Source organism: Caloenas nicobarica, chromosome 24, assembly GCF_036013445.1.
Source record: "Caloenas nicobarica isolate bCalNic1 chromosome 24, bCalNic1.hap1, whole genome shotgun sequence".
Lineage (NCBI taxonomy): Eukaryota > Metazoa > Chordata > Aves > Columbiformes > Columbidae > Caloenas > Caloenas nicobarica.
The window spans coordinates 363410-388706 of NC_088268.1; the positions used below are offsets into that span (position 1 = coordinate 363410).

A 25297-nucleotide genomic window follows, 5' to 3' on the forward strand; every position below is an offset into this window, starting at 1 on the left:
TTTGTTACATTTAAATGGCATTTCATTTTGTGTTTCTTGCCACATGTCCTATCACTGGATAACACTGAGAACACTGGCTTCATCTTCTTTGCTCCATGCATCAGGAGTTTACACACACTGACAAATCCCCCCACATCATTTTCTTCTCTGTGCTAAACAAACTCAGTTCTCTAGGCTCTCCTTGTATGGCAGATACTCCTTTCTTCATATTCATGGTCCTTAATTGCATTTGCTCTGGTCCATGTCTTTCCCGTGCTGGGCAGACTAGGAGTGGACACAGGAGTCCAGAGTCTCAGCAGTGCTGAATTCAAGAGCCATACTTCCCATCAAGCAAGGTGTCAGTTAAAAATGCCAGGAGGTCTGCACAGAGAAATGAGGGTAGGGAAAATGCGGGCCCATTATTAAAGGGAGTGGGGAATCTGTTAAGCTCCCAAATGACCCTCTGTACTTTTCCATATTTCCTCTGGTCACATTGCAGGCAGCAAAACTCGTGGGCTGGACTGACTTGATCTGAGCTGTGCCCAAAGCAGAGCAGGGCTATTCACACACCTCACCAATTGTGCCATGTCTGGGTACTGGCCCTACCAGGAACTAACAGAAAGAGCAGAACTTGTTTCGTGAATCACTTTGTCAGGGTGAGAGGAAAGAGTGTTTGCATGACACATCAGAAGATGTCAAGGAGGAGGGTTAGAGCTCAATTGGGGACAGAAAATGTCAGGATGTGCCTATTAGAATTAAACATTTGAAATCTGTAAGCTGTTACTACTTGACACTCTGGGAGCCATCCTGAACATCTATGAGACACACCTCCCTCCCAGTTCTGAGGCAAAGAGCTGGAAGCCTGGTTGGAGGTTTGTGTTAAAGCTCAGCTGGATTTCCTGTCCCCGTGTGAACAGCACAGAAGTAGCGGCCAGAGTCGCCATGACGCAGGAGGCGCAGGCTGAGAGACGCCTCAGATCGGGAATTGTCCCGGGATGCCGTGGCTCGACCCTCCACTGATGGACCGAATTTACGAACTGAGGAGTCGTGGCTGATAAGGGACAGCCACTCGGGTCTGCCACCGGGTGCCTGACGGTACCAGCGAACATAATAATCCTCGAACTTGAAGCCGTATCCCCGGCAGGAGAGGAGCACGGAGTCCCCGGGCGCTCGCAGCCCTCCGCCGGCCTCCACCAGCCTCAGCTGCGCACACACCCCTGCGGACGGAGAGCGCAGGCAGCCGGGCAGGGCGCGCCCACGGCCCGAGACCGTTCACCCGCCGGCCCGGCGCCCCCCGGCCCGGCACAGCCACAGCCGCCACCCCCTCTCTCCCGGCAAAGCCCCGCGCCCGGGACAACGCCCCGCCTGCCCTCCCCGGGGCTGAGCCGCGCCTGCCCCGACCCTTGGGCCCGAGCCGCCGACCGAAAGCCTCGGCCTCGGCCTCTCCCGCCCTCCGTCCGCTTCCCCGCTAAGGAAGGCGAGCGCCAGGCGACAGCGCGCCCGGCGCGGGAGCAGCCGCAGCCCCGGGGCCCCGGGACGGGCAGGGCCGCCCCAGCCGTGGGCAGCCCCAGCCCCGGGCTCGCTGTCCTCCCCGCCCGGCTCTCACCTGCCGGCCCCGCGGCCAAGGACAAGGCCAGGAGCCACGGCCCCAGCCCGGGCGCCATCGCGCCCTGCGCAAAGGGGCCGGCCGGGGCCGAAGGGCCCCGCGGGAGCCGCACAGGAGCCGAGCGGAGCCGCGCTCGGGCAGCTGCTGCCCGCCCCGCCGCCTCGGTCCCTCCGCGGCAGCGCCGACGCCTCCGCCCGCCCCCGACAGACCCGGCCCGGCCCCCGGGGCCGCGGCCCCTTGCGGGCAGGAGAAGGGGCGGTGCGGGGACGGCCGCGGGGCAGGGCCGTCGGCAGACGAGGAGCGCGGCGGCGCGGCAGACCAAGGCTCCTGGCCCTCGGCTCCCAGCGCGGCTCCGGCGCTGGCCCGGCTTGTCGCCCTGCCCGGCCCTGCGGAAGGGGGTCGCTGCCTCGGCCACAGGATGTCATAGTCCTTGAATCTGAGACCAGAGGCTTGTCAGGAGACCAGTGTGTGGCCACAGACTGCTTTTACTCCTCCTCAAGCCTCCAAAAGCTGTACCTGGGCCTGTCTCCCTGGAAGGACACACAGACACAGTTGTGGTGGACCAAGGATGGCAGCAGGGAACCTGTGGGCTCCCTCCAGGCACTCTCTACCTTACCTGGCCCCTTGTGTTAGGCTGCTGCTCAGGAGGAAATAACTGTGAGTTGCTCCATGGGAAACGAGCTGATTCACTGAGGAATCACACTATAGGGTTTCCCTTCTCTTCCACCTCTGCAGATGCTCCCGTATTGCACCAGGACCCCTGTACAGGACAAGGGACACCAATGTCATGCTGCTCATGACCTCTGAAGTACAGCAGAAGCACACAGGCTGGGTAGTGCAGCAGGCCGTGTCAGGCAGGCAAGAGCATGGAAAGAGCACGGGCTCTTGGAAAGCCTGCTGCTAAACAAGGCCTGCCTCAACTACAAGGCATGCAGCCAAAAGGAGACACAATGCCAGGACCATCTTGCCTCTGCACTCTGTTCTTCCCCCAGCTGCAGCTGATAGATGGCACCAGCCCACTTCCCACCGGTTCCCCACGCACAGCTGGGGAAAAGCCAGGGATCCTCAAGTGTGGCCTTGCAGATCACCAGAGAGGTGGCAACATGCGGGTTGAAGGCAGAGCGTTGCCAGGCCTGACTCTCCCACGTGCAGAGCAACCAAAGCATTCCCAGAGGCTCTGAAGCACAGCTCTTGTCCTGGGGCTCACTGGCAGTGCACCGCATTGCTGGAAGGTACCCCAGGCCAGGTCTGGGATGGTCGGTTTGCTATGGTGTGGGACTGAGGAAGGAGAGGGCTACAGGCCCCAGCAGGAGGTTTGTGCCCTCATGAGGGCAGAAAAGAAGAGCTGATGGTGGAGTCCTGGGGATGTGGGACACATGGAGTGACAGAGGCCACCGCTCAGGAACTGTCCCAGGAGGTGCTACCTCACCCACCCACAGTGGCGTTGCATAAGATGTGGGAAGAATTATCGTTCTTGAAGGTGACCCGTTTGAATGCAGACCTGTGTGTATGGCAGTATCATGTAATGTTATAAGAATTGCCCATCACTCTGGATCCTCAGCAGGAGAGATACATGGAGTCCTCCAAGTCCTCTCAGCCCAGCCCTCCAAGGACACATAGATACATCCAAAGAAGTATGGGCACTTCCCTTCAGCATGGAGCCTGGACACCATGTCCTGCTGCACTCCAGCTGACCTCGCTGTTTGCCATTCAAGTTGCTGTTACCTGCAAGCCCTTGACCCCAAGTCCCCACGTGCTTCTAGATGCAATGTGGGGAAGGGCCATGTGCTGAGCACTGCTCTAACCTCCTCAGAAAGCAAATATGGTTCTATGAATTCTCTGATCTCTCTTGCAGTGACACACTTGGAGAAGGAGAGGGGAGCTGGCAGGAGGTTTGTGTCAAACCTCCCCTGGATTTCCTGTCTCTGTGCTAACAGCGCAGAAGTAGTGGGCAGAGTCCCAGGAGTGCTGGGCATGAAGGGACAGAGACAACCTGGACGAGGAATTGTTATGAGACCGTGTGACTCGACTGTGCAAATCAGTGTCATATTCAATAAATACAGAGTGATAGCTAATCCAGATGATTCTCGAGTCCACCACCGGCTGCGTGATGGAACCACCAAATTCTGTAATTCCCAAAGGTGAAGCCATATCCCCAGCAGGAGAGGAGCACAGAGTCCCTGGGTGCTCGCAGCCCTCCGCCGGCCTCCGCCAGCCTCAGCTGAACCCACACCCCTGCGGACGCAGAGCGCAGGCAGCAGGGCAGGGCACGCCCATGGCCCGAGACCGTTCACCCGCCGGCCCGGTGCCCCCCAGCCCAGGCACAGCCACAGCCGCCACCCCATTCTCCTATTCACATGGACCCTGAGGTAAAAGCTCATAGTTTCAGGGAGTCTGCATTCTTCTAAGCAAGTGGTATTGCAGTCGGCATTTTGCTTTTCACGGCTACTCTTCTGATCACTTCCAGAAAGGTTTTTTAGAGGACTGATGAGTCTACAATTTTCAAAGCTGGAACTCCAGAGAGAAATATGCAGGTGATATAAAAGTAATATGGGTGGGTGAAACATTACCACACAGAGAAGTCAGGAGGGATATTCAGCATGGCTGTTTGCTCTATTCATGGCACCTGCTGTGTGTATGGCATGCGGCCGTTTGTGAGATCTTACGGTGTGTTATCTTTTGTAAAGTTGCAGACCCAGGTACATGCACATGCAATGAGGTTGTACAACCAGGTACACAAACTCAGAGCCTGGCTTTGGAAGGATGAGGATTAACATGGACTGACTTGATCTGAGCTGTGCCCAAAGCAGAGTGTTCTCTTGGACACCTACTTGATCAGAAATGTGCCTTTTGTGGCAAAGGTGACTAATGGTATCCTGGGATGCACTGGACAGCGTATCGCCAGCAGGTCCGGGAGCTGGATCCTTCCCCTCTGCTCAGCACTGCTGAGGCCACACCTGGAGCACTGGCTCCACTTCATGGCTCCCCAGGACAAGAGAGACTCAGGCATAGAGGAGAGAAGAGAAAGGACACAAAGATGGTTCTGGGACTGCAGCACCTCTTACATGAGGAAATGCTGAGAGAGCTGGACTGTTGACCCTGGAGCAGAGAAGGCTCTGAGTGGTGTCTCATCAATATGTAGAAACCGATGAAGGGAGGGTACAGGGATGTCTGGGCCAGGCTCTTTGCAGTGGTGCTCAGTGACAGGTCAAGGGGCAATGCGTGCAAGCTGGAATATGGAATATGATTTGAAAATCAGGAAAGAGCTTTTCAGTGTGAGGGTGTCTGAGCACTGGCACAGGTTGCCCAAAGAGGCTGCTGGGTCTCCATTCTTGGCAATATTCACAAGCTGTGTGGGTGTGGTCCTGGGACACCTGGTTTAGGTGGCCTTGCTTGAGTAGGGGCTTGGACCAGATGATCTCCTGAAGTGCCCTCCAACTTCAACCTTCCTATGATTCTGTGAAAAACTCACAGGCACATTCACATCCTTGCAGGTGGTATGTGCCAGGGAAAAAGGGAAAACTCAAACTTGGAATTGGCAAGTCCTTGATGACCTGCAGAAACAGCTTTTTAGAGGAGTTTTGAGGAAAACACACTTTCCTTTTTGTCTACAAAAGTGGAACGCCAGACAGATATATGCATGTGATACAAAAGTAATATGGGTGAGTAAAAAAGTGGCACAAGGAGGAGTCAGGAGAGCTATTCACCATGGTTATGTATTTTTGGCATCTTTTGTATGTATGGTGTGTGGTCTTGTTAGATTTTATGTTGTGATGTTCTTCTGTAAAGTTGCAGACCCAGGTACATGCACATGTGCTGAGGTTGTACGACCATGTACACCAACTCAGATCCTGGCTTTGGAAGGATGGGGATTAACATGGATCCCCATTTGACCAGTTGACTGGCTGCTTCCAGGAGCCTGGGAGGCTACTGCTGGCCAGAGCTTGCTGCTGGAGGCAGGGTTCCTGGACAGAGTGGAGAGGAGGGAGTTGAATCAGGAAGAGATTAGTGGGGGCTCTCCCTTTCCCCCTCACACACACCCAGAGGCCATTGCCAGAGGATTGGAGGGGGTACCTGGCAGAATGTTGTCAGCACATCAGGAGGAAAGACTAGAGCTCTTCCCCCCAGTCAGGAACTCAAGCACACGAGTGCACTCCGAAAGCCAATACTGTCTGTTCAAAGCTCTGGCTGGCCATCAGACCTGATCCTGTCCTTTTGGGCTCTCCTGAAAGCGTGGAAGAAAGTGGAGCATAGCGGGAGCCAACTGACCTCCGGAAAATGTCTAGTATAAACCTCCTGCATGGAGCCAGGTTAACTAGAGTACGCGTACCGGGTCTGTCTGGGATGGAGTTAACCATCTACATAGCAGCCTGTTTGGGCAGCTGCAATGTTTTATGACCCAATCCGTGCTGGTGAACACACCGATGTTTTAGCTATTCCTCAACAGAGCTTACACAGTGTCAAGGCCGCCTGTGTTTCTCATGTTGCTCGCCAGCTCTACAGCTGACAACAACCGGCCAAAGGGATATTCCATCCTGCATGACATTGTGTGAAGTAATAAAAGCTGAGGGAAAGAAGGAGGAAGGGAGGATGTTAATCTGAACTAACCATCACACATGATCAAGCCTGCTTTCCTGGAAATGGCTAAACACCACCTGCCAGGGGGAAGCTGGGAATTTGTCTCAACACACAAATTTCTTGGAGCGCTGGAACAGGCTCCCCAGGGAGGTGTCACAGCCCCAAGCCTGGCAGTGTTCAAGAAGAAACTAGACAAAACCGTGTGACACATGGTGTGAACTGAGGGGTTGTCACATGCAGTGACAGGAGTTGGACTTGATGATCCTTGTGGCTCCCTTCCAACTCAGGACATTCTCTGATTCTATGATATTTTTGCACTTTTACCCTTCTGATTCTGTGTCCCGTCCCACTGTGGATGCACTAAAGTGAGCTGCTGTCTGAAAGAAATAAAAAGAGAGAAAGAGATTTTACCACCCTTATGGCTCCACGTTGTATATGATGGGGCTTGTAGTCTTGGATCCAGCGGTGTGCAGCATCCTCCAGTGTCTGCTTCGGTTCCCAGGGTGACACTGGTGGGCAGAGTGGTCCTCAGGGTGGTGGGTGTGCCACCAGTGCTTGTACAGGTGGGCTTTTTATAGACCTCTGGATCTCCTGCTTGCATAATCTTTGATCTTTTGCGCAGGCTTCACTGGGGGGTGATTGTGAAAGATGAAAGAGTCCTGAAGGGTCTCAGGCCACCTTGAAGGGTCTTGAGCCGTCTCAGGTCTTCTCCCTTGGTGTCAGGCTGGGCCTATCAGAACGTGGAGCTATGTGTCCTTCAACTCATCCACCACCACATTTATTGGCAAGCCAGCCTTTGTGTCTGTCTCCTTAGCTTGTCATTGACATGTGAATCGCACATCACCTTATCCTGAATGTCCCATATCCTGTGGCTGGATGTTGCAGAACTGGTTTTGACACAATGTGTGACACATTACCAATTTCTCAGACACCTCGACAGTAAAAACCCATTTTGTTACATTTAAATGGCATTTCATTTTGTGTTTCTTGCCACGTCCTATCACTGGATAACACTGAGAACACTCTGGCTTCATCTTCTTTGCTCCATGCATCAGGAGTTTACACACACTGACAAATCCCCCCACATCATTTTCTTCTCTGTGCTAAACAAACTCAGTTCTCTAGGCTCTCCTTGTATGGCAGATACTCCTTTCTTCATATTCATGGTCCTTAATTGCATTTGCTCTGGTCCATGTCTTTCCCGTGCTGGGCAGACTAGGAGTGGACACAGGAGTCCAGAGTCTCAGCAGTGCTGAATTCAAGAGCCATACTTCCCATCAAGCAAGGTGTCAGTTAAAAATGCCAGGAGGTCTGCACAGAGAAATGAGGGTAGGGAAAATGCGGGCCCATTATTAAAGGGAGTGGGGAATCTGTTAAGCTCCCAAATGACCCTCTGTACTTTTCCATATTTCCTCTGGTCACATTGCAGGCAGCAAAACTCGTGGGCTGGACTGACTTGATCTGAGCTGTGCCCAAAGCAGAGCAGGGCTATTCACACACCTCACCAATTGTGCCATGTCTGGGTACTGGCCCTACCAGGAACTAACAGAAAGAGCAGAACTTGTTTCGTGAATCACTTTGTCAGGGTGAGAGGAAAGAGTGTTTGCATGACACATCAGAAGATGTCAAGGAGGAGGGTTAGAGCTCAATTGGGGACAGAAAATGTCAGGATGTGCCTATTAGAATAAAACATTTGAAATCGGTAAGCTGTTACTACTTGACACTCTGGGAGCCATCCTGAACATCTATGAGACACACCTCCCTCCCAGTTCTGAGGCAAAGAGCTGGGAGCCTGGTTGGAGGTTTGTGTTAAAGCTCAGCTGGATTTCCTGTCCCCGTGTGAACAGCACAGAAGTAGCGGCCAGAGTCGCCATGACGCAGGAGGCGCAGGCTGAGAGACGCCTCAGATCGGGAATTGTCCCGGGATGCCGTGGCTCGACCCTCCACTGATGGACCGAATTTACGAACTGAGGAGTCGTCGCTGATAAAGGACAGCCACTCGGGTCTGCCACCAGGTGCCTGACGGTACCAGTAAACGTAGTAATTCCCGAAGGTGAAGCCGTATCCCCGGCAGGACAGGAGCACGGAGTCCCCGGGCGCTCGCAGCCCTCCGCCGGCCTCCACCAGCCTCAGCTGCGCACACACCCCTGCGGACGGAGAGCGCAGGCAGCCGGGCAGGGCGCGCCCACGGCCCGAGACCGTTCACCCGCCGGCCCGGCGCCCCCCGGCCCGGCACAGCCACAGCCGCCACCCCCTCTCTCCCGGCAAAGCCCCGCGCCCGGGACAACGCCCCGCCTGCCCTCCCCGGGGCTGAGCCGCGCCTGCCCCGACCCTTGGGCCCGAGCCGCCGACCGAAAGCCTCGGCCTCGGCCTCTCCCGCCCTCCGTCCGCTTCCCCGCTAAGGAAGGCGAGCGCCAGGCGACAGCGCGCCCGGCGCGGGAGCAGCCGCAGCCCCGGGGCCCCGGGACGGGCAGGGCCGCCCCAGCCGCGGGCAGCCCCAGCCCCGGGCTCGCTGTCCTCCCCGCCCGGCTCTCACCTGCCGGCCCCGCGGCCAAGGACAAGGCCAGGAGCCACGGCCCCAGCCCGGGCGCCATCGCGCCCTGCGCAAAGGGGCCGGCCGGGGCCGAAGGGCCCCGCGGGAGCCGCACAGGAGCCGAGCGGAGCCGCGCTGGGGCAGCTGCTGCCCGCCCCGCCGCCTCGGTCCCTCCGCGGCAGCGCCGACGCCTCCGCCCGCCCCCGACAGACCCGGCCCGGCCCCCGGGGCCGCGGCCCCTTGCGGGCAGGAGAAGGGGCGGTGCGGGGACGGCCGCGGGGCAGGGCCGTCGGCAGACGAGGAGCGCAGCTACTGGGAATCTACCACCTCTCTGGATAAATTGTTACAGTGTTTCATCGTCCTCACTGTCAAACTTTTCTTCCTTATATCTACTGGAAATGCTCCAGATGCCAGAGCACAGATTCCCCTAGACCATGTTAAAACAGTTCACAGAATCACAGAATGGTTGTGGCTGGAAGGGATCTCAGGAGATCATCTAGTCCTACCCACCTGCTAAAGCATGTTAACCTAGAGGGGATTGTACAGGAATGCATCCAGGCAGGTTTTGAATGTCTCCAGAGAAGGAGACTCCACAATCTCTCTGGGCAGCCTGTTCTAGTGCTCTGTCACCCTCAAAATAAAGAAGTTTCTCCTCTTATTCGGCTGAACCAGCTATGCTTCACTCTGTGCCTGTTGCCCTCATCCCATCATTGGGCACCACAGCAGAGAGGAAGCAGTCTAGTAGGCTCCTGCAGTGCATGGAAGACAACTTCCTAACACAGCTGGTTAGTGAACCTACAAGGGAAAGAGCCCCACCGGATCTGTTGTTTGTAAATAGAGAAGGGCTCGTGGGCAATGTGTTGGTTGGAAGTCCCTTGGGTATAGTGATCATGAAATGATTGAGTTTACTATCCTTGGAGAAGTTAGAAGGGTGGTCAGCAGAACTGCTACTTTGGACTTCCAAAGGGCAGACTTTGACCTGTTCAGAAGGCTGGTTGGCAGAGTCCCTTGGGAGACAGTCCTGAAGGACAAAGCAGTCCAGGAGGGCTGGTCTCTCTTCAAGAAGGTGATCTTAGAGGTGCAGGAGCAGCTGTCCCCGTGTGCTGGAAGGCGAATTGGCAGGGAAGGCAGCCAGCCTGGCTGAATAGAGAGCTGTGGCTGGAACTTGGGAATAAAAAGAGAATTTATAATCTTTGGAAGGAGGGGCAGGCCCTCAAGAGGAATACAAGAACTCTTGAAAAAGCTTCAGGGAGGGCAGCGACACTAGGTGCTTTGAGAGGCAACCAGCTTGTGATGCGGGTGAGTATCACCTGCACTGTGCTGAAGCAGCAGGTGGGGTAGCTCTTGCAGTAGGGCGCAGAGACTATCACTCCTCGCTTGTTAGACCCTCTCACCTATTGCTAGTGTCCCTGACTGTTGCCGACCATGGTCTCCTCCAGGAAGAGAGCTTGCCTAAAGAAGACTGTGTCGACTCAGACAGAGCTACTGCCTCGAACCGTGGCTGTCCAGGTGTCCGGCTGCAGGGAGTGCCAGAGCCTGCTGCTGCCGGGGGAGGGAGGCCAGCATTCAGCCTGTGTGAGGTGTGAGCAGGTGCAAGATCTGCTCGTCACGGTTGCAAAACTTCAGGAGGAGATTGAGACACTGAGGTCCATCAGGGAGTGTGAAAAGGAGATCGACTGATGGAGTAACTCCCTGGCGTGCCAGGCAAAAAGGCCCCAAGGGGGAACCCCCCAAAAGGTCATGGACCCCCTGCCCTGTTGGGCAGAGAGGGAAGATCTGAGAGAGCCCCTGCCCTGTCGCTGTCGGGCAGAAGTAGGGGGCCAAACAGCTGAGGAGGGTTGGAAGCAAGTTCCAGTTAGGCGTCGCAGGCAAACCCCTCCCTAACTGCTTTGCTTCCCCGGGTGCCCCTCCGTAATAGGTTTGAGGCCCTGGATATTGAAGAAGATGTAGGTGGGGATGTGGTGCAAGGGCCGCCTACGAGGTCACATAGGAAGAGACGATCAATTCCACGCCTCAAGACTGCCTCCAATAAAAAAGAAAGAAGGGTAATTGTGGTAGGCAATTCCCTTCTGAGAGGGACGGAGGGCCCGATATGCAGAGCTGACCCTCAGCATCGGGAAGTTTGTAGCCTACCTGGAGCTCGGATCAGGGACATCGCCAGGGCACTCCCCAACCTGGTGCGCCCAACGGACTACTACCCCCTACTGATCTTCCAGACAGATGGGGAGAAAGCGGCATCCCGTAGTCTGAGGGAAATGAAGAAAGACTTCAAGGCCTTGGGACGAATGGTGAAAGAGTCTGGGGCTCAAGTTATCTTCTCTTCCCTCTTCCCATTTTTGGGTGATGATGTGGGATGGAATAGAAAAATTAAGTCCGTAAATGATTTGCTTCGGGACTGGTGCTGCAGGCAGGGCTTTGGGTTCTTTGATAACGGCTGGTTTTATAAGACACCAGTCTGGTCAGTGATATGTGGGAAAGGTTTATCCCACAGGGGTAAAAGGATGCTGGGACAGGAATTAGCAGGGCTCATTTGGAGAGCTTTAAACTAGATTTGAAGGGGGATGGGGTTGTAGCTGGGCTTGCATCAGTGGGGCAGCATGCTGGAATCCATAAAGACCGGGAGGCCCCTCAGGCCCCTAGGGTGAAATCGGTGTACTCGGCTCGCTCTCTGAAATGCCTGTATACCAATGCGCGCAGCATGGGGAATAAGCAGGAGGAGTTAGAAACCTGCGTTCGGTCAGGAGATTATGATCTGGTGGCATTAACAGAGACATGGTGGGACAGCTCACATGACTGGAATGTGGTCATGGATGGCTATGTCCTTTTCAGGAAAGACAGGCCAGCCAAGCGTGGTGGTGGAGTTGCTCTTTACGTGAGAGAGCAACTACAATGTATAGAGTACTGTCCAGATGCAGTTGAGGAGCAAGTTGAGAGTCTGTGGGTGAGAATTAAGGGGCAGGCTGGCAGGGGTGACACTGTTGTGGGAGTCTATTACAGGCCACCAGATCAGAGTGAGGATGTTGATGAGGCCTTCTACGGGCAGCTGAGCGTGGCCTCACAGTCACAGGCTCTGGTTGTTATGGGGGATTTTAACTACCCTGATGTTTGCTGGAAGGACTACTCACCCAGCCAGCCTCAGTCTAGGAGGTTCCTCCAGTGCATTGATGATAACTTTCTGATGCAAATGGTGGAGGAGCCGACTAGGAGAGGTGCGCTGCTGGATCTCGTCCTCGCTAACAAGGAGGGTCTGATTGAAGCAGTAAAGGTGGGGGGCTGCCTTGGTTGCAGTGACCATGAGATGGTGGAGTTCAGAATCTCCTGTGGTGGGAGCAGAATACCGAGCAGAATTGCAACCCTGGACTTCAGCAGGGCCGACTTTGGCCTTTTCAAACAATTGCTGGAGGAAATCCCGTGGGCAAGGCTGCTTGAAGGTAAAGGGGCCCAAGATAGTTGGTTAACATTCAGGGACTGCTTCTACCAAGCTCAAGATCAGTGCATCCTGATGCGCGGGAAGTCAAGGAAGGGAGCCAGGAGACACGCGTGGTTAAACAGGGAACTTCTGGGCAAACTCAAGTGGAAGAGGAGGGTTTACAAATCATGGAAGGAGGGGCTGGCCACTTGGGAAGAATATAAGGCTGTTGTCAGAGGATGTAGGGAGGCAACTAGGAAAGCTAAGGCCTCCTTAGAGTTAAGCCTGGCGAGAGAGGTCAAGGACAACAGGAAGAGCTTCTTCAAATACATGGCAGACAAAACTAACACCAGAGGCAATGTAGGCCCACTGATGAATGGGGTGGGTGCCCTGGTGACAGAAGATACAGAGAAGGCAGAATTACTGAATGCCTTCTTTGTCTCTGTCTAGTCTGCCGGAGGCTGTCCTGAGGAGCCGCGTACCCCTGAGGCCCCAGAGGAAGGCAGGGCAATGGAGGAGTTTGCCTCAGTTGATGAGGACTGGGTTAGGGACCAGTTAAGCAATCTGGACATCCATAAATCCATGGGTCCAGATGGGATGCACCCGCGGGTGCTGAGGGAGCTGGCTGAAGTCATTGCTGGACCGCTCTCCATCATCTTTGCCAAGTCTTGGGAAACGGGAGAGGTGCCTGAGGACTGGAGGAAAGCGAATGTCACTCCGGTCTTCAAAAAGGGCAAGAAGGAGGACCCGGGCAACTATAGACCGGTCAGCCTCACCTCCATCCCTGGGAAAGTGATGGAACACCTTATCCTTGGTGCCATCTTAAGACATATCAAGGATAAGAGGGTCATCAGGGACAGTCAACATGGCTTCACCAAGGGGAAGTCGTGTTTGACCAACCTCATAGCCTTTTATGAAGACGTAACAAGGTGGATTGACGATGGCAGAGCAGTGGATGTGGTCTACCTTGACTTCAGCAAAGCATTTGACACCGTCTCCCACAGCATCCTCACGGCAAAACTGAGGAAGTGTGGACTGGATGATCGGGTAGTGAGGTGGACTGCAAACTGGCTGAAGGAGAGAAGCCAGAGAGTCGTGGTCAATGGGGCAGAGTCTGGTTGGAGGCCTGTATCTAGTGGAGTGCCTCAAGGGTCAGTTCTGGGACCAATACTATTCAATATATTCATCAGTGACTTGGATGAGGGAATTGAGTGTACTATCAGCAAGTTTGCTGATGACACCAAGCTGGGAGGAGTGGCTGACACGCCAGAGGGCTATGCTGCCATCCAGCGAGATCTGGACAGGCTAGAGAGTTGGGCGGGGAAAAATTTAATGAAATATAACAAGGGAAAATGTAGAGTCTTGCATCTGGGCAGGAACAACCCCAGGTTCCAGTATAGGTTGGGGAATGACCTATTAGAGAGCAGTGTAGGGGAAAGGGACCTGGGGGTCCTGGTGGGCAGCAGGATGACCATGAGCCAGCACTGTGCCCTTGTGGCCAAGAAGGCCGATGGCATCCTGGGGTGTATAAGAATGGGGGTGGTTAGTAGGTTGAGAGAGGTTCTCCTTCCCCTCTACTCTGCCCTGGTGAGACCTCATCTGGAATATTGTGTGCAGTTCTGGGCCCCTCAGTTCAAGAAGGATAGGGAACTGCTGGAGAGAGTCCAGCGCAGGGCCACAAAGATGATTAAGGGAGTGGAGCATCTCCCTTATGAGGAAAGGCTGAAGGAGCTGGGTCTCTTTAGCTTGGAGAAGAGGAGACTGAGGGGTGACCTCATCAATGTTTATAAATATAGAAAGGGTGGGTGTCACGAGGATGGAGCCAAGCTCTTCTCGGTGACAACCAATAGTAAGACAAGGGGTAATGGGTTCAAGCTGGAACACAAGAGGTTCCACTTAAATTTGAGAAGAAACTTCTTCTCAGTGAGGGTGACAGAACACTGGAACAGGCTGCCCAGGGAGGTTGTGGATTCTCCTTCTCTGGAGACATTCAAAACCCGCCTGGACGCCTTCCTGTGTAACCTCACCTAGGTGTTCCTGCCCTGGCAGGGGCATTGGACTAGATGATCATTCAAGGTCCCTTCCAATCTCTAACATTCTGTGATTCTGTGATTCTGTGAACTCTGTGAGGTTATGCAGGGAGAAAATCTGAAGGGTCAAAGCCCAACTAGAGCTGAGCCTGGCCACCACTGTGAAAAGCAACAAGAAATGTTTCTATAAATATATTAGCAACAGGAGGAGGGCTAAGGAGAATCTCCATCCCCTGGTGGATGCGTGGGGAAACATAGTGACAGAAGATGAGGGAAAGGCTCAGGTATTAAATGGCTCCTTCGCTTCAGTCTTTAATAGTCGAACAGTTGTGCGCCAGGTACCCAGCCCCCTGAGCCAGAAGACAGGGATGGGGAGCAGAATGAAGCCCCGATAATCCAAGGGGAAATGGTTGGCGACCTGCTGCACCACTTGGACACCCACAAGTCTATGTGGCCAGATGGGATACACCCAAGGGTGCTGAGGGAGCTGGTGGAAGTGATCACTGAATCACTTTCCATTATCTACCAGCAATCTTGGCTAACTGGGGACGTCCCAGTTGACTGGAAGTTGTCTAATGTGACGCCCATCTACAAGAAGGGCCAGAAGGATGATCCAGGGAACTACAGACCTGTCAGTCTGACCTTGGTGCTGGGCAAGGTCGTGGAGCAGATGATCTTGAGTAACATCAGACAGCACATACAAGAGAACCGTGTGATCAGGCCCAGTCAACATGGGTTTATGAAAGGCAGGTCCTGCTTGACCAACCTGGTCTTCTTCTATGACAAGGTGACCCAACTAGCAGATGAGAGAAAGGCTGTGTATGTTGTGTACTTAGACTTCAGTAAGAACTTTGACACCGTATCCCACAGAGAAGCTGGCAGCTCATGGCCTGGATGGGTGTATCTGCAATGGAGAAAGAACTGTCTGGAGGGCCGGGCCCAAAGAGTTTTGGTGAAAGGGGCCAAATCCAGTTGGCGGCCGGTCACAAGTGGTGCTCCCCGGGTCTCAGTATCTGGGCCAATTCTGTTTAATCTCTTTATCGATGATCTGGACGAGGGGGTAGAGTGCACCCTTAGTAAGTTTGCAGACGACACCAAGTTGGGTGGGAGCGTTGATCTGCTTGAGGGTAGGATGGCCACACAGAGGGCTCTGGACCGGCTGGATCTTTGAGCTGATGCCAGTTGTATGAGGTTTAACAAGGCCAAGTGACGGGTGCTGCACTTGGGTCATAACAACCCCAGGCAGCGCTACAGGCTCGCGGAAGAGTGGCTGGAAAGCTGCCTGGCAGAGGAATCTGTGGGTCTTGATTGACAGCCAACTGAATATGAGCCAGCAGTGTGCCCAGGTGGCTAAAAAGGCCAACAGCATCCTGGCTTGTATCAGGAATAGTGTGGCCAGCAGGACTAGAGAAGTGATTGTTCCACTGTGCTCAGCACTGGTGAGGCCACACCCCAAATACTACCTTCAGTTTTGGGCTCCTCATCATAAGAAGGACATTGAAATACTCAAGAAAGTGCAGAGGAGGCAACAAAGCTGGTGAGGGGCCTGGAGCACAAGTCTTATGAGGAGCAGCTCAGGGAGCTGGGGCTGTTTAGCCTGCAGAAAAGGAGGCTGAGGAGAGACCTTATCGCTGTCTACAACTACCTGAAAGGAGGTCGTAGCATGGAGGGTGTTGGTCTCTTCTCCCAAGTAGCAAGTGATAGGACAAGAGGAAATGGCCTCAAGTTGTGCCAGGGGAGGTTTAGATTGGATATTAGGAAAAAATTCTTCACAGAAAGCATTGTCAGGCATTGGAACAGGCTACCCAGGGAGGTGGTGGAATCACCATCCCTGGAGGTGTTTAAAAGGTGTTTAAACGAGATTCTTAGGGACATGGGTTAGTGTTAGTTAGGTTATGGTTGGACTTGATGATTCCGAGGGTCTCTTCCAACCTAAATGATTCTACAGTTCTATCACTGAAAAGAGTCTGGTCCCATCTTCTCAACACCCACATTTCAGATATTTATAAGCATAAATAAGATCTCCTCTCAGCCTTCTCTTCTCCAGGCTGAACAGATCCAGCTCTCCCAATCTTTCCTTGTAAGAAAGATGCTCCAGACCTCTCATCACCTTGGTACCTCTACACTGGACTCCCTCCAGTAACTCCTTATCCTTCTTAAACTGGGGAGCCCAGAACTGGACACAGTAATGCAGATGCAGCCTCACCAGGGTAGAGTGAGAGGACAACCTCCCTCAACATGCTGGTCACAGTCTTCCTAATGCATCCCAGGACATCATTTGCCTTCTTGGCCACAAGGGCATATTGCAGGCTCGTGGTCAACCTGTTGTCCACCAGGACTCCCAGGTCTTTCTCTGCAGAGCTGCTTCCCAGCTGGTCAACCCCCAACCTCTACTGGTGCCTCTACTCCTGCATCATAAATGGTCTCAGCCCATCAACAACACTTTCCTTCACTGTCTTTTACTGCAAACACGCCAAAGATCTGCTTCCTGCACCTGCCATTGCATGTTACAAACATCTGCTTAGCAGATTTTATAAAGAAATGATGAAAAGTATGCATTCTGTGTCAGCCAGTTTTAGGTCCAACCTGCTGCAGAGCTGCTCCAGGGTGAGCGCAGTGTAGCACTGCAGTAATACACTGCTTCATCCCCTTCTTTGCTGCCTGCATCTGCAGTGTGAGAATCTGTTCTGGGAGCTCTCCACCGATCCCTTAAAACGATCCTGGAAACCTTCTCCATAGGCATCACCCGCCCCGTAAACCCAGTCCAGAGTGCCACGTGGTCCCTGCCGGTACCAGAACATGTAGTAGCTGCTCATACTGTCTCCCGTCATGCTGCACTGGAAGGTGACTCCATCTCCCTCTCGCACGGCCAGATCCCTGGTGTGCTGCTCCTAGATCACCTGGCCAGTCACTGCTGCAGTGAGGAAGAGCAAGACATGATCACTGGAAGAATCAACAAATGTCAAATAATGCCGGTGGAGGCATTGTGATGGGACTGGAGAAGTGGGAGAACTAAATCCTTCTCTTTGAACTTAGTTGACAAAGGCAGGAAGAGGACTAGAGCTGGTACCAGGAATCAGGGATCCCGAGGAAAGAGACATCACGTTTTCCTCCCTTTTTTCCCCTGTTAGATTAGGAAGCTTTTTCTCCACTTCCCATTTGAAACAGGAAAGTATTGCACCATGGGGGACAAACCCCTTTGTGTTTGCCAAGCTGGGATGATGAGGAACCCACTCTCCTGTCCCTGAAACTGTTTTCAATGAGCACACGGCGGCCAAGGAACTCTCAAGGCAAGTGGGGCTTGAACCCTACGCTGCCATCCTCAACCTGGTCTTTGCAAGATGCCCCATGAGGACAGTGCCCAGTTCAAGTGCAAAGCATTAGGCCCCAAGATGTGGGTGCAGCAGGTAGGTGCCCTGCATGTCCCCACAGTACAGAAAAGTCAGGCTGGGTGGAGGTGTCTAACTCACAGCAGAAGAGGAGGAGGGTCGTTCCCAGTGTGCTCTGCAAGGATGGGTGGGAAGGTAGAGGCATCGAACAGGTCAGGCTGTGAGCGGTTAGCACAGCTCCACAGAGTTGTGCAGAGCACAGGGACGTGTTCCCTTCCTGGGTGGTATCACCCCTTCCTTTCATTTACCTGCCATGGGCAATAACCATGGTCCATATGGCCAAACTCGCTCTGTCTCGCCTCCCTCCAGCTTCTCTCTGCCTGCAGAACAGCTCTGCCCACATCTTCCCTGTCTGTGGCCCTGTCACTACTGTCAGCCCTTGTCCCTCTTGGTCCCTCCCCCACTCTATGACAACAGTGAAGGACAGAGGTGGGAGCTGGAGGAACTGAAGAAGGTGAAGCTGTTTGGGCCCTCCCAGGTGTCCCGCACCCTGCAGGGTGCAATAACAGAGTGCTCGCTTGGCAGGAAAACCTCTGGTGAGAAAAAGGTGTTGTGGTGCTGTCAGGCCAACCCGACCTTCCTCTGAGGAAGCAGTGCAGGGAGCTGCTGGCACTTGAGAGGTGGCCTGGGGGATGGCAAGCTGTCCTTCCAGAGGTCCCCCGTCCCTTGGTGCTGCTGACCTGCTGCTCCTGGATGGGACACCTCTGAGCCCAGCTCCATTGGACAGGGCACCCCTAGGCAGGTGTGCCTCCCATCCTGCTACCTCCACTCTAGCCCAGCACCCTGCTCCTCCACTCACTCCATGCTGACACTTCTCCATCTCTCCATCTGCCTCTTCCCCTTGCAGCCCTTCCAGACCCCTCCAGCAGCAAATGCAGCAAAGGCAGGTGCGATCTTGGGCATCCTTGGCACTGATTGTCTGGTGCAGATGTGCAGGCTCAAGCCCATCAGCTCATCCCCCAGAGCTCATGTGCACAACACTCAGTGGGGACCAGGCTGTTGGGGCTGCTCAGCAGAGCAGGGACAATCCCTTCTCTGTGCTCATTCTACTCAAAAGAATGCCAGAGCTCCCCCTACGGCCACATGATGGGACATTGATTGAACCTTGACACAGTGTCACTGTCTTGAGAGATGCCACCATTTTTGGGAGCACTGCCCACTCCACAATGACCCTACACAGACTGTCTGAATCCCTTCCCTCCTCTTGCTTTTCATGGTTGCTCCAACATGACCCTTTGGGGAGGGGATCCAGCACAGCCATGTGACAGGGAGTTGCAGAGGGTAGAAGAGCCCATTGAACCTGGAGGCTTGAGCGCAGGAAAAGATGCAGGGGGATGTAGGCCAAGGGTGGCCTAAGGTGGACTGGGACACTTGGAGCTGCCCCAGCGTGGACATGTGGGGTCCCCTAGAGTTTCAAGCCCATGGAGGGAAAGAATGGTGTTCTGGCACAGGGCACACTCCATTTTCTCCTTGTTGGGGTTCTCCTACAAAATTCCAGGCTGGCCCTCAGTGTACACACACGAGCTTATATGCACACCGAGCCAACACTAACTACATAATGAGCAGACTATTCATCATTTCCAGAGGACAAGATGTTCTACAACCCAACTCCTTCAGATTAGTGCTTTGGTGCTGCCTCAACAACATGAGGGTTAGAAACTCATTTCAAATCTGGCTTTCTGTGTTCAGATTTTAACTCTTTAATGCTTGCTGCTGTGCTGCTTCCTAAAAAAAACTCTTTCCCTGTCACTTTCTGCCTGTGGCAGAGATTGAGAAGGAAGGAAGCAGGAGGTTTCTGTTAAAGCTCAACTGGACTTCCTGTCTCCGTGAGAACGGTGCAGAAGTAGCGGGCAGAGTCCAAGGGGTGCAGGACATGCAGGGACAAAGATGACTCGGACCAGGAATTGTTACGAGACACTGTGGCTCGACCCTCCACTGACTGCCCAAGTTCAATAATTGAGGAATCATAGTTGACGTAGGACAGCCACTCGATGCTGCCACCGGGTGCCTGACGGTACCAGCGGACTTCGTAAGTCTCAAAGGTGAAGCCAAAACCCCGACAGGACAGGAGCACGGAGTCCCCGGGCGCTCGCAGCCCTCCGCCGGCCTCCACCAGCCTCAGCTGCGCACACACCCCTGCGGACGGAGAGCGCAGGCAGCCGGGCAGGGCGCGCCCACGGCCCGAGACCGTTCACCCGCCGGCCCGGCGCCCCCCGGCCCGGCACAGCCACAGCCGCCACCCCCTCTCTCCCGGCAAAGCCCCGCGCCCGGGACAACGCCCCGCCTGCCCTCCCCGGGGCTGAGCCGCGCCTGCCCCGACCCTTGGGCCCGAGCCGCCGACCGAAAGCCTCGGCCTCGGCCTCTCCCGCCCTCCGTCCGCTTCCCCGCTAAGGAAGGCGAGCGCCAGGCGACAGCGCGCCCGGCGCGGGAGCAGCTGCAGCCCCGGGGCCCCGGGACAGGCAGGGCCGCCCCAGCCGCGGGCAAAGCCCGCATCGGCAAAGCCCTGCATCTGAGGAGGAACAACCCCATGTACCAGGGCAGCCTGGGAGCTGCTCAAATGGAAATCGCATTGTGAGAAAAGGACCCAGGTGTTCTCTTGGACAACTACTTGACCAGAAATGTGCCTTTTGTGGCAAAGGTGACTAATGGTATCCTGGGATGCACTGGACAGCGTATCGCCAGCAGGTCAGGGAGCTGGATCCTTCCCCTCTGCTCAGCACTGCTGAGGCCACACCTGGAGCACTGGCTCCACTTCATGGCTCCCCAGGACAAGAGAGACTCAGGCATAGAGGAGAGAAGAGAAAGGACACAAAGATGGTTCTGGGACTGCAGCACCTCTTACATGAGGAAATGCTGAGAGAGCTGGACTGTTGACCCTGGAGCAGAGAAGGCTCTGAGTGGTGTCTCATCAATGTGTAGAAACCGATGAAGGGAGGGTACAGGGATGTCTGGGCCAGGCTCTTTGCAGTGGTGCTCAGTGACAGGTCAAGGGGCAATGCGTGCAAGCTGGAATATGGGAGGATCCATTTGAAAATCAGGAAAGAGCTTTTCACTGTGAGGGTGTCTGAGCACTGGCACAGGTTGCCCAAAGAGGCTGCTGGGTCTCCATTCTTGGCAATATTCACAAGCTGTGTGGGTGTGGTCCTGGGACACCTGGTTTAGGTGGCCTTGCTTGAGTAGGGGCTTGGACCAGATGATCTCCTGAAGTGCCCTCCAACTTCAACCTTCCTATGATTCTGTGAAAAACTCACAGGCACATTCACATCCTTGCAGGTGATATGTGCCAGGGAAAAAGGGAAAATTCAAACTTGGAATTGGCAAGTCCGTGATGACCTGCAGAAACAGCTTTTTAGAGGAGTTTTGAGGAAAACACACTTTCCTTTTTGTCTACAAAAGTGAAACTCCAGAGAAAAATATGCAAGTGATACAAAAGTAATATGGGTGAGCAAAAAAGTGGCACAAGGAGGAGTCAGGAGAGCTATTCACCATGGTTATGTATTTTTGGCATCTTTTGTATGTATGGTGTGTGGTCTTGTTAGATTTTATGTTGTGATGTTCTTCTGTAAAGTTGCAGACCCAGGTACATGCACATGTGCTGAGGTTGTACGACCATGTACACCAACTCAGATCCTGGCTTTGGAAGGATGGGGATTAACATGGATCCCCATTTGACCAGTTGACTGGCTGCTTCCAGGAGCCTGGGAGGCTACTGCTGGCCAGAGCTTGCTGCTGGAGGCAGGGTTCCTGGACAGAGTGGAGAGGAGAAAACTCAGTCAGCAAAAGATTGGTGGAGGCTCTCCCTTTCCCCCTCACATACACCCAGAGGCCATTGCCAGAGGACTGGAGGGGGTACGTGGCAGAATGTTGTTTAGCACATCAGGAGGAAAGACTAGAGCTCTTCCCCCCAGTCAGGAACTCAAGCACACAAGAGCACTCCGAAAGCCAATACTGTCTGTTCAAAGCTCTGGCTGGCCATCAGGCCTGATCCTGTCCTTTTGGGCTCTCCTGAAAGCGTGGAAGAAAGTGGAGCATAGCGGGAGCCAACTGACCTCCGGAAAATGTCTAGTGTAAACCTCCTGCATGGAGCCAGGTTAACTAGAGTACGCGTACCGGGTCTGTCTGGGATGGAGTTAACCATCTACATAGCAGCCTGTTTGGGCAGCTGCAATGTTTTATGACCCAATCCGTGGTGGTGAACACACCGATGTTTTAGCTATTCCTCAACAGAGCTTACACAGTGTCAAGGCTGTCTATGTTGCTCGTGTTGCTCACCCGCTCTACAGCTGACCAAAACTGGCCAAAGGGATGTTCCATACTGCATGACATGGTGTGAAGTAATAAAAGCTGAGGGAAAGAAGGAGGAAGGGAGGATGTTAATCTGAACTAACCATCACACATGATCAAGCCTGCTTTCCTGGAAATGGCTAAACAGCCACCTGCCAGTGCAAAGTTGGGTATTAATTCCATATTTTGCTTTGCTTGCATGTAAAGCTTTTGCTTTGCTTATTGAACTGTGTTTATCTGAACACACAAATATTCTCACTTTTACCCTTTTGATTCTGTCTCACATCCCACTGTAGATGCAGTGAGTGAGCAGTTGTGTGGGCCTGAGTGACCATCTTGGCCCAAGCCACCATGGTAGACTGCCCACAACATTGTTCAGTTCAGTTTTGAATCATCACCTCAACATCAAAAAACCATTTTGTTTCCTTTATATGGCATTTCATTTTGTGTTTGTTGTCACATATCCTATGACTGGGTAACACTGTGAAAACTATTGCTCCATCTTCTTTGCTTCATACATCAGGCATTTATGCACACACTGATAAATCCTGCCACAGCATTTTCTTTTGTACACTAAACCAACTCAGTTCTCTCAGGCTCTCCTTGTAAGTCAGATGCTCCTTTCCTCGTCGTCATGGCCCATTGTTGCATTTGCTCTGGTCCATGTCTTTCCTGTGCTGGGGAGCCCAGCAGTGGATGCAGTAGTCCACAGTCTCAGCAGTGCTGAGTTCAAGAACATCCAAGCCAATGAGTGAGGAGTCACGTAAAAATGCCAGGAGGCCTGAACACACAAGGCTACGGAAAATGCAGGACATTGTAGAATGGGGTGTGGGACCTGGTGAAAGGTACTGAATACCTTAGTCACCTCAGTCTCTAGTAGCAAGACAAGCCTCCAGGACTCCAAAGTCCTCAGATCCTCCCTCTTGGCAATGGAATTGCCCTTTTCTTTCTTTCAGTACATAGAAGCCTCTCCCAATCACTGTGAAATGTCAACGACTACCGAGTGTCACCTCGCAGTCACATCAGCCAGCTCCCTCAGCACTGGTGGGCCACCCTATGAATCCCCGTAGAGTTGTGCCCCTCCAGGTTCTTTAACTATGCCTTTGTATTATCCTCCTCCACTGACATAAGTCTTCCTGGCTTGGGACACTCTGAATGGGATCAGAGACCTGGAAATCCTGAAAGCCTGTATTACCTGCAAAGAATGAGTCAAAGAAGAACCCTCCCACATCAGTATTGCTTGACATTCTGCTTCCTCAAGAGAAAACATTCCTGAGCCTGAAGGAGGTGATATCTGAAAATCGAGCAGCTCTCCTGGACCCCTCCTCTGTCCAAGATAATATTCCATTGGATTCTTCTAGGAAGATCCTTGAAGAGCCCGAATTCTGCTCTCCTGAAGTTCAGGGTTTTGGGCCTGCTTTTTGCATTGCTCCCTGTTCTCTGGATCCTGAGCTCAAACACTGCATCATCACTGCAGCCAAGGCTGCTCTTCACCTTCACATCCACCACCAGTTCTTCCTCTGATGAAGTTTTCATCCGTGCTCTGCAGAAGGTTTCTCAATTGCTTGTACTATCCCAGCAGCCAAGATTAGGCATTGTTTACTTACCCCATGTGTACCAGGGCCAGTGAACATGAGGCTTCTTCCAGTTGTTTGAAGAAGGCATTACCTAATTCTTGGTCCTGAACAGGTGCGGTGTAGTAGCCACCCGCCACAATGTTGATCTGCCCTCTAAACCTACCCATAGGCTACCAGCTGGTTTATTGTACATCCCAAAGCCAAACTCCGTGCATTCCAGCTGCTCTTTCCCAGGAAAGGCAACTCTCCCTCCTCACTTTCCCAGCCTGTCTTTCCTAAACAGTCTGTCTCTATCTGCTACAGTACTTCTGTGAGCTACCCTACCATATCTCCACGATCCTAGAGCTCGGCAACCAAGTCATGGAGGAAAATCTGGGTCATGATGGACAGGAGCCCAGGCAAAGTGCACTAGCCCGCACTACACCATACAGCCTTTCAAGTTCTGAAAATAGATTCTCCTGCATAATAAATTGTCTCAGCCCATCACCACACTTCACTGCCTTTTACTGCAAACACACCAAAGATCTGTTTCCTGCACCTGCCATCGCGTGACACCAACATCTGGTTAGCGGTTTTTATAAAGAAATGATGAAAAGTATGCAGTCTCCATCAGCCAGTTTTAGGTCTAATCTGCTGCAGAGCTGCTCCAGGGTGAGCATAGCACCGCAGTAATACACTGCTTCATCCCCTTGCTTTGCTGCCTGGATCTGCAGTGTGAATCTGTTCTGGGAGCTCTCCACTGATCCCTTAAAGTGATCCTGGAAACCTTCTCCATAGTAATCGCCCTCCCGGTAAATCCAGTCCAAAGTGCCGCGTGGTCCCTGCCGGTACCAGAACATGTAGTAGCTGCTCATACTGTCTCCACTCATGCTGCACTGGAAGGTGACTCCATCTCCCTCTCGCACGGCCAGATCCCTGGTGTCTTGATCCAAGACCACCTGGACAGTCACTGCTGTAGTGAGGAAGAGCAAGACATGATCACTGGAAGAATCAACAAATGTCAAATAATGCTGGTGGAGGCATTGTGATGGGACTGGAGAAGTGGGAGAACTAAATCCTTCTCTTTGAACTTGGCTGAAGAAAGCGGGAAGAGCTGGTACCAGGAATCGGGGATCCCGAGGAAAGAGACACCATGTTTTCCTCCCTTTTTTTCCCCTGTTAGATCAGGAAGCTTTTTCTCCACTTCCCATTTGAAACAGGAAAGTATTGCACCATGGGGGACAAACCCCTTTGTGTTTGCCAAGCTGGGATGATGAGGAACCCACTCTCCTGTCCCTGAAACTGTTCTCAGTGAGCACAGGACAGCCAAGGACCTCTCAAGGCAAGTGGGGCTTGAGCCCTATGCTGCCATCCTCAACCTGGTCTTTGCAAGATTCCCCATGAGGACAGTGTCCAGTTCAAGTGCAAAGTGTTAGACCCCCAGATGTGGCTGCAGCAGGTAGGTGCCCTGCATGTCCCCACGCAGCAGAAGAGCCAGGCTGGATGGAAGTGTATAACTCACAGCAGAAGATGAGGAGGTGTTGTTCCCAGTGTGCTCTGCAGGGATGGGTGGGGAGGTAGAGGCAAGGAACAGGTCAGGCTGTGAGCGGTTAGCACAGCTCCACAGACCCATGTAGAGCACAGGGATGTGCTCCCTTCCTGAGCAGCATCACCCCTTCCTTTCACTTACCTACCATGGGCAATAACCCCATGCACACGGCAGTCCACATGGCCAAACCTGCTCTGTTTCACCTCTGTCCAGCTTCTCTCTGCCTGCAGAACAGCTCTGCCCACATCTTCCCTGTCTGTGGCCCTTTCACTGCAGTCAGTCCTTGTCCCTCCTAGTCCCTCCCCCACTCTATGACAACAGTGTAGGAGAGAGGCAGGGGCTGGAGGAACAGAAGGTGAAACTGTTGGGGCCCTCTCGGGTGTC

At 53.5% G+C, this 25297-nt stretch overlaps 1 protein-coding gene and 2 gene segments (V, D, J or C); all 3 read right to left on the reverse strand.

The window, feature by feature from the left end:
- LOC135997909 (M1-specific T cell receptor alpha chain-like) overlaps nucleotides 1-25297 on the reverse strand; it is a 165819-nt gene that overhangs the window by 107051 nt on the left and 33471 nt on the right. The gene's annotated exons all lie outside the window — the stretch shown is intronic.
- LOC135998100 (Ig heavy chain V region 6.96-like) lies at nucleotides 859-1752 on the reverse strand. The segment is given in 2 exon segments: nucleotides 859-1196; nucleotides 1586-1752. Coding segments are annotated over 2 exon segments (396 nt in total).
- LOC135998274 (Ig heavy chain V region 6.96-like) lies at nucleotides 7973-8757 on the reverse strand. The segment is given in 2 exon segments: nucleotides 7973-8310; nucleotides 8700-8757. Coding segments are annotated over 2 exon segments (396 nt in total).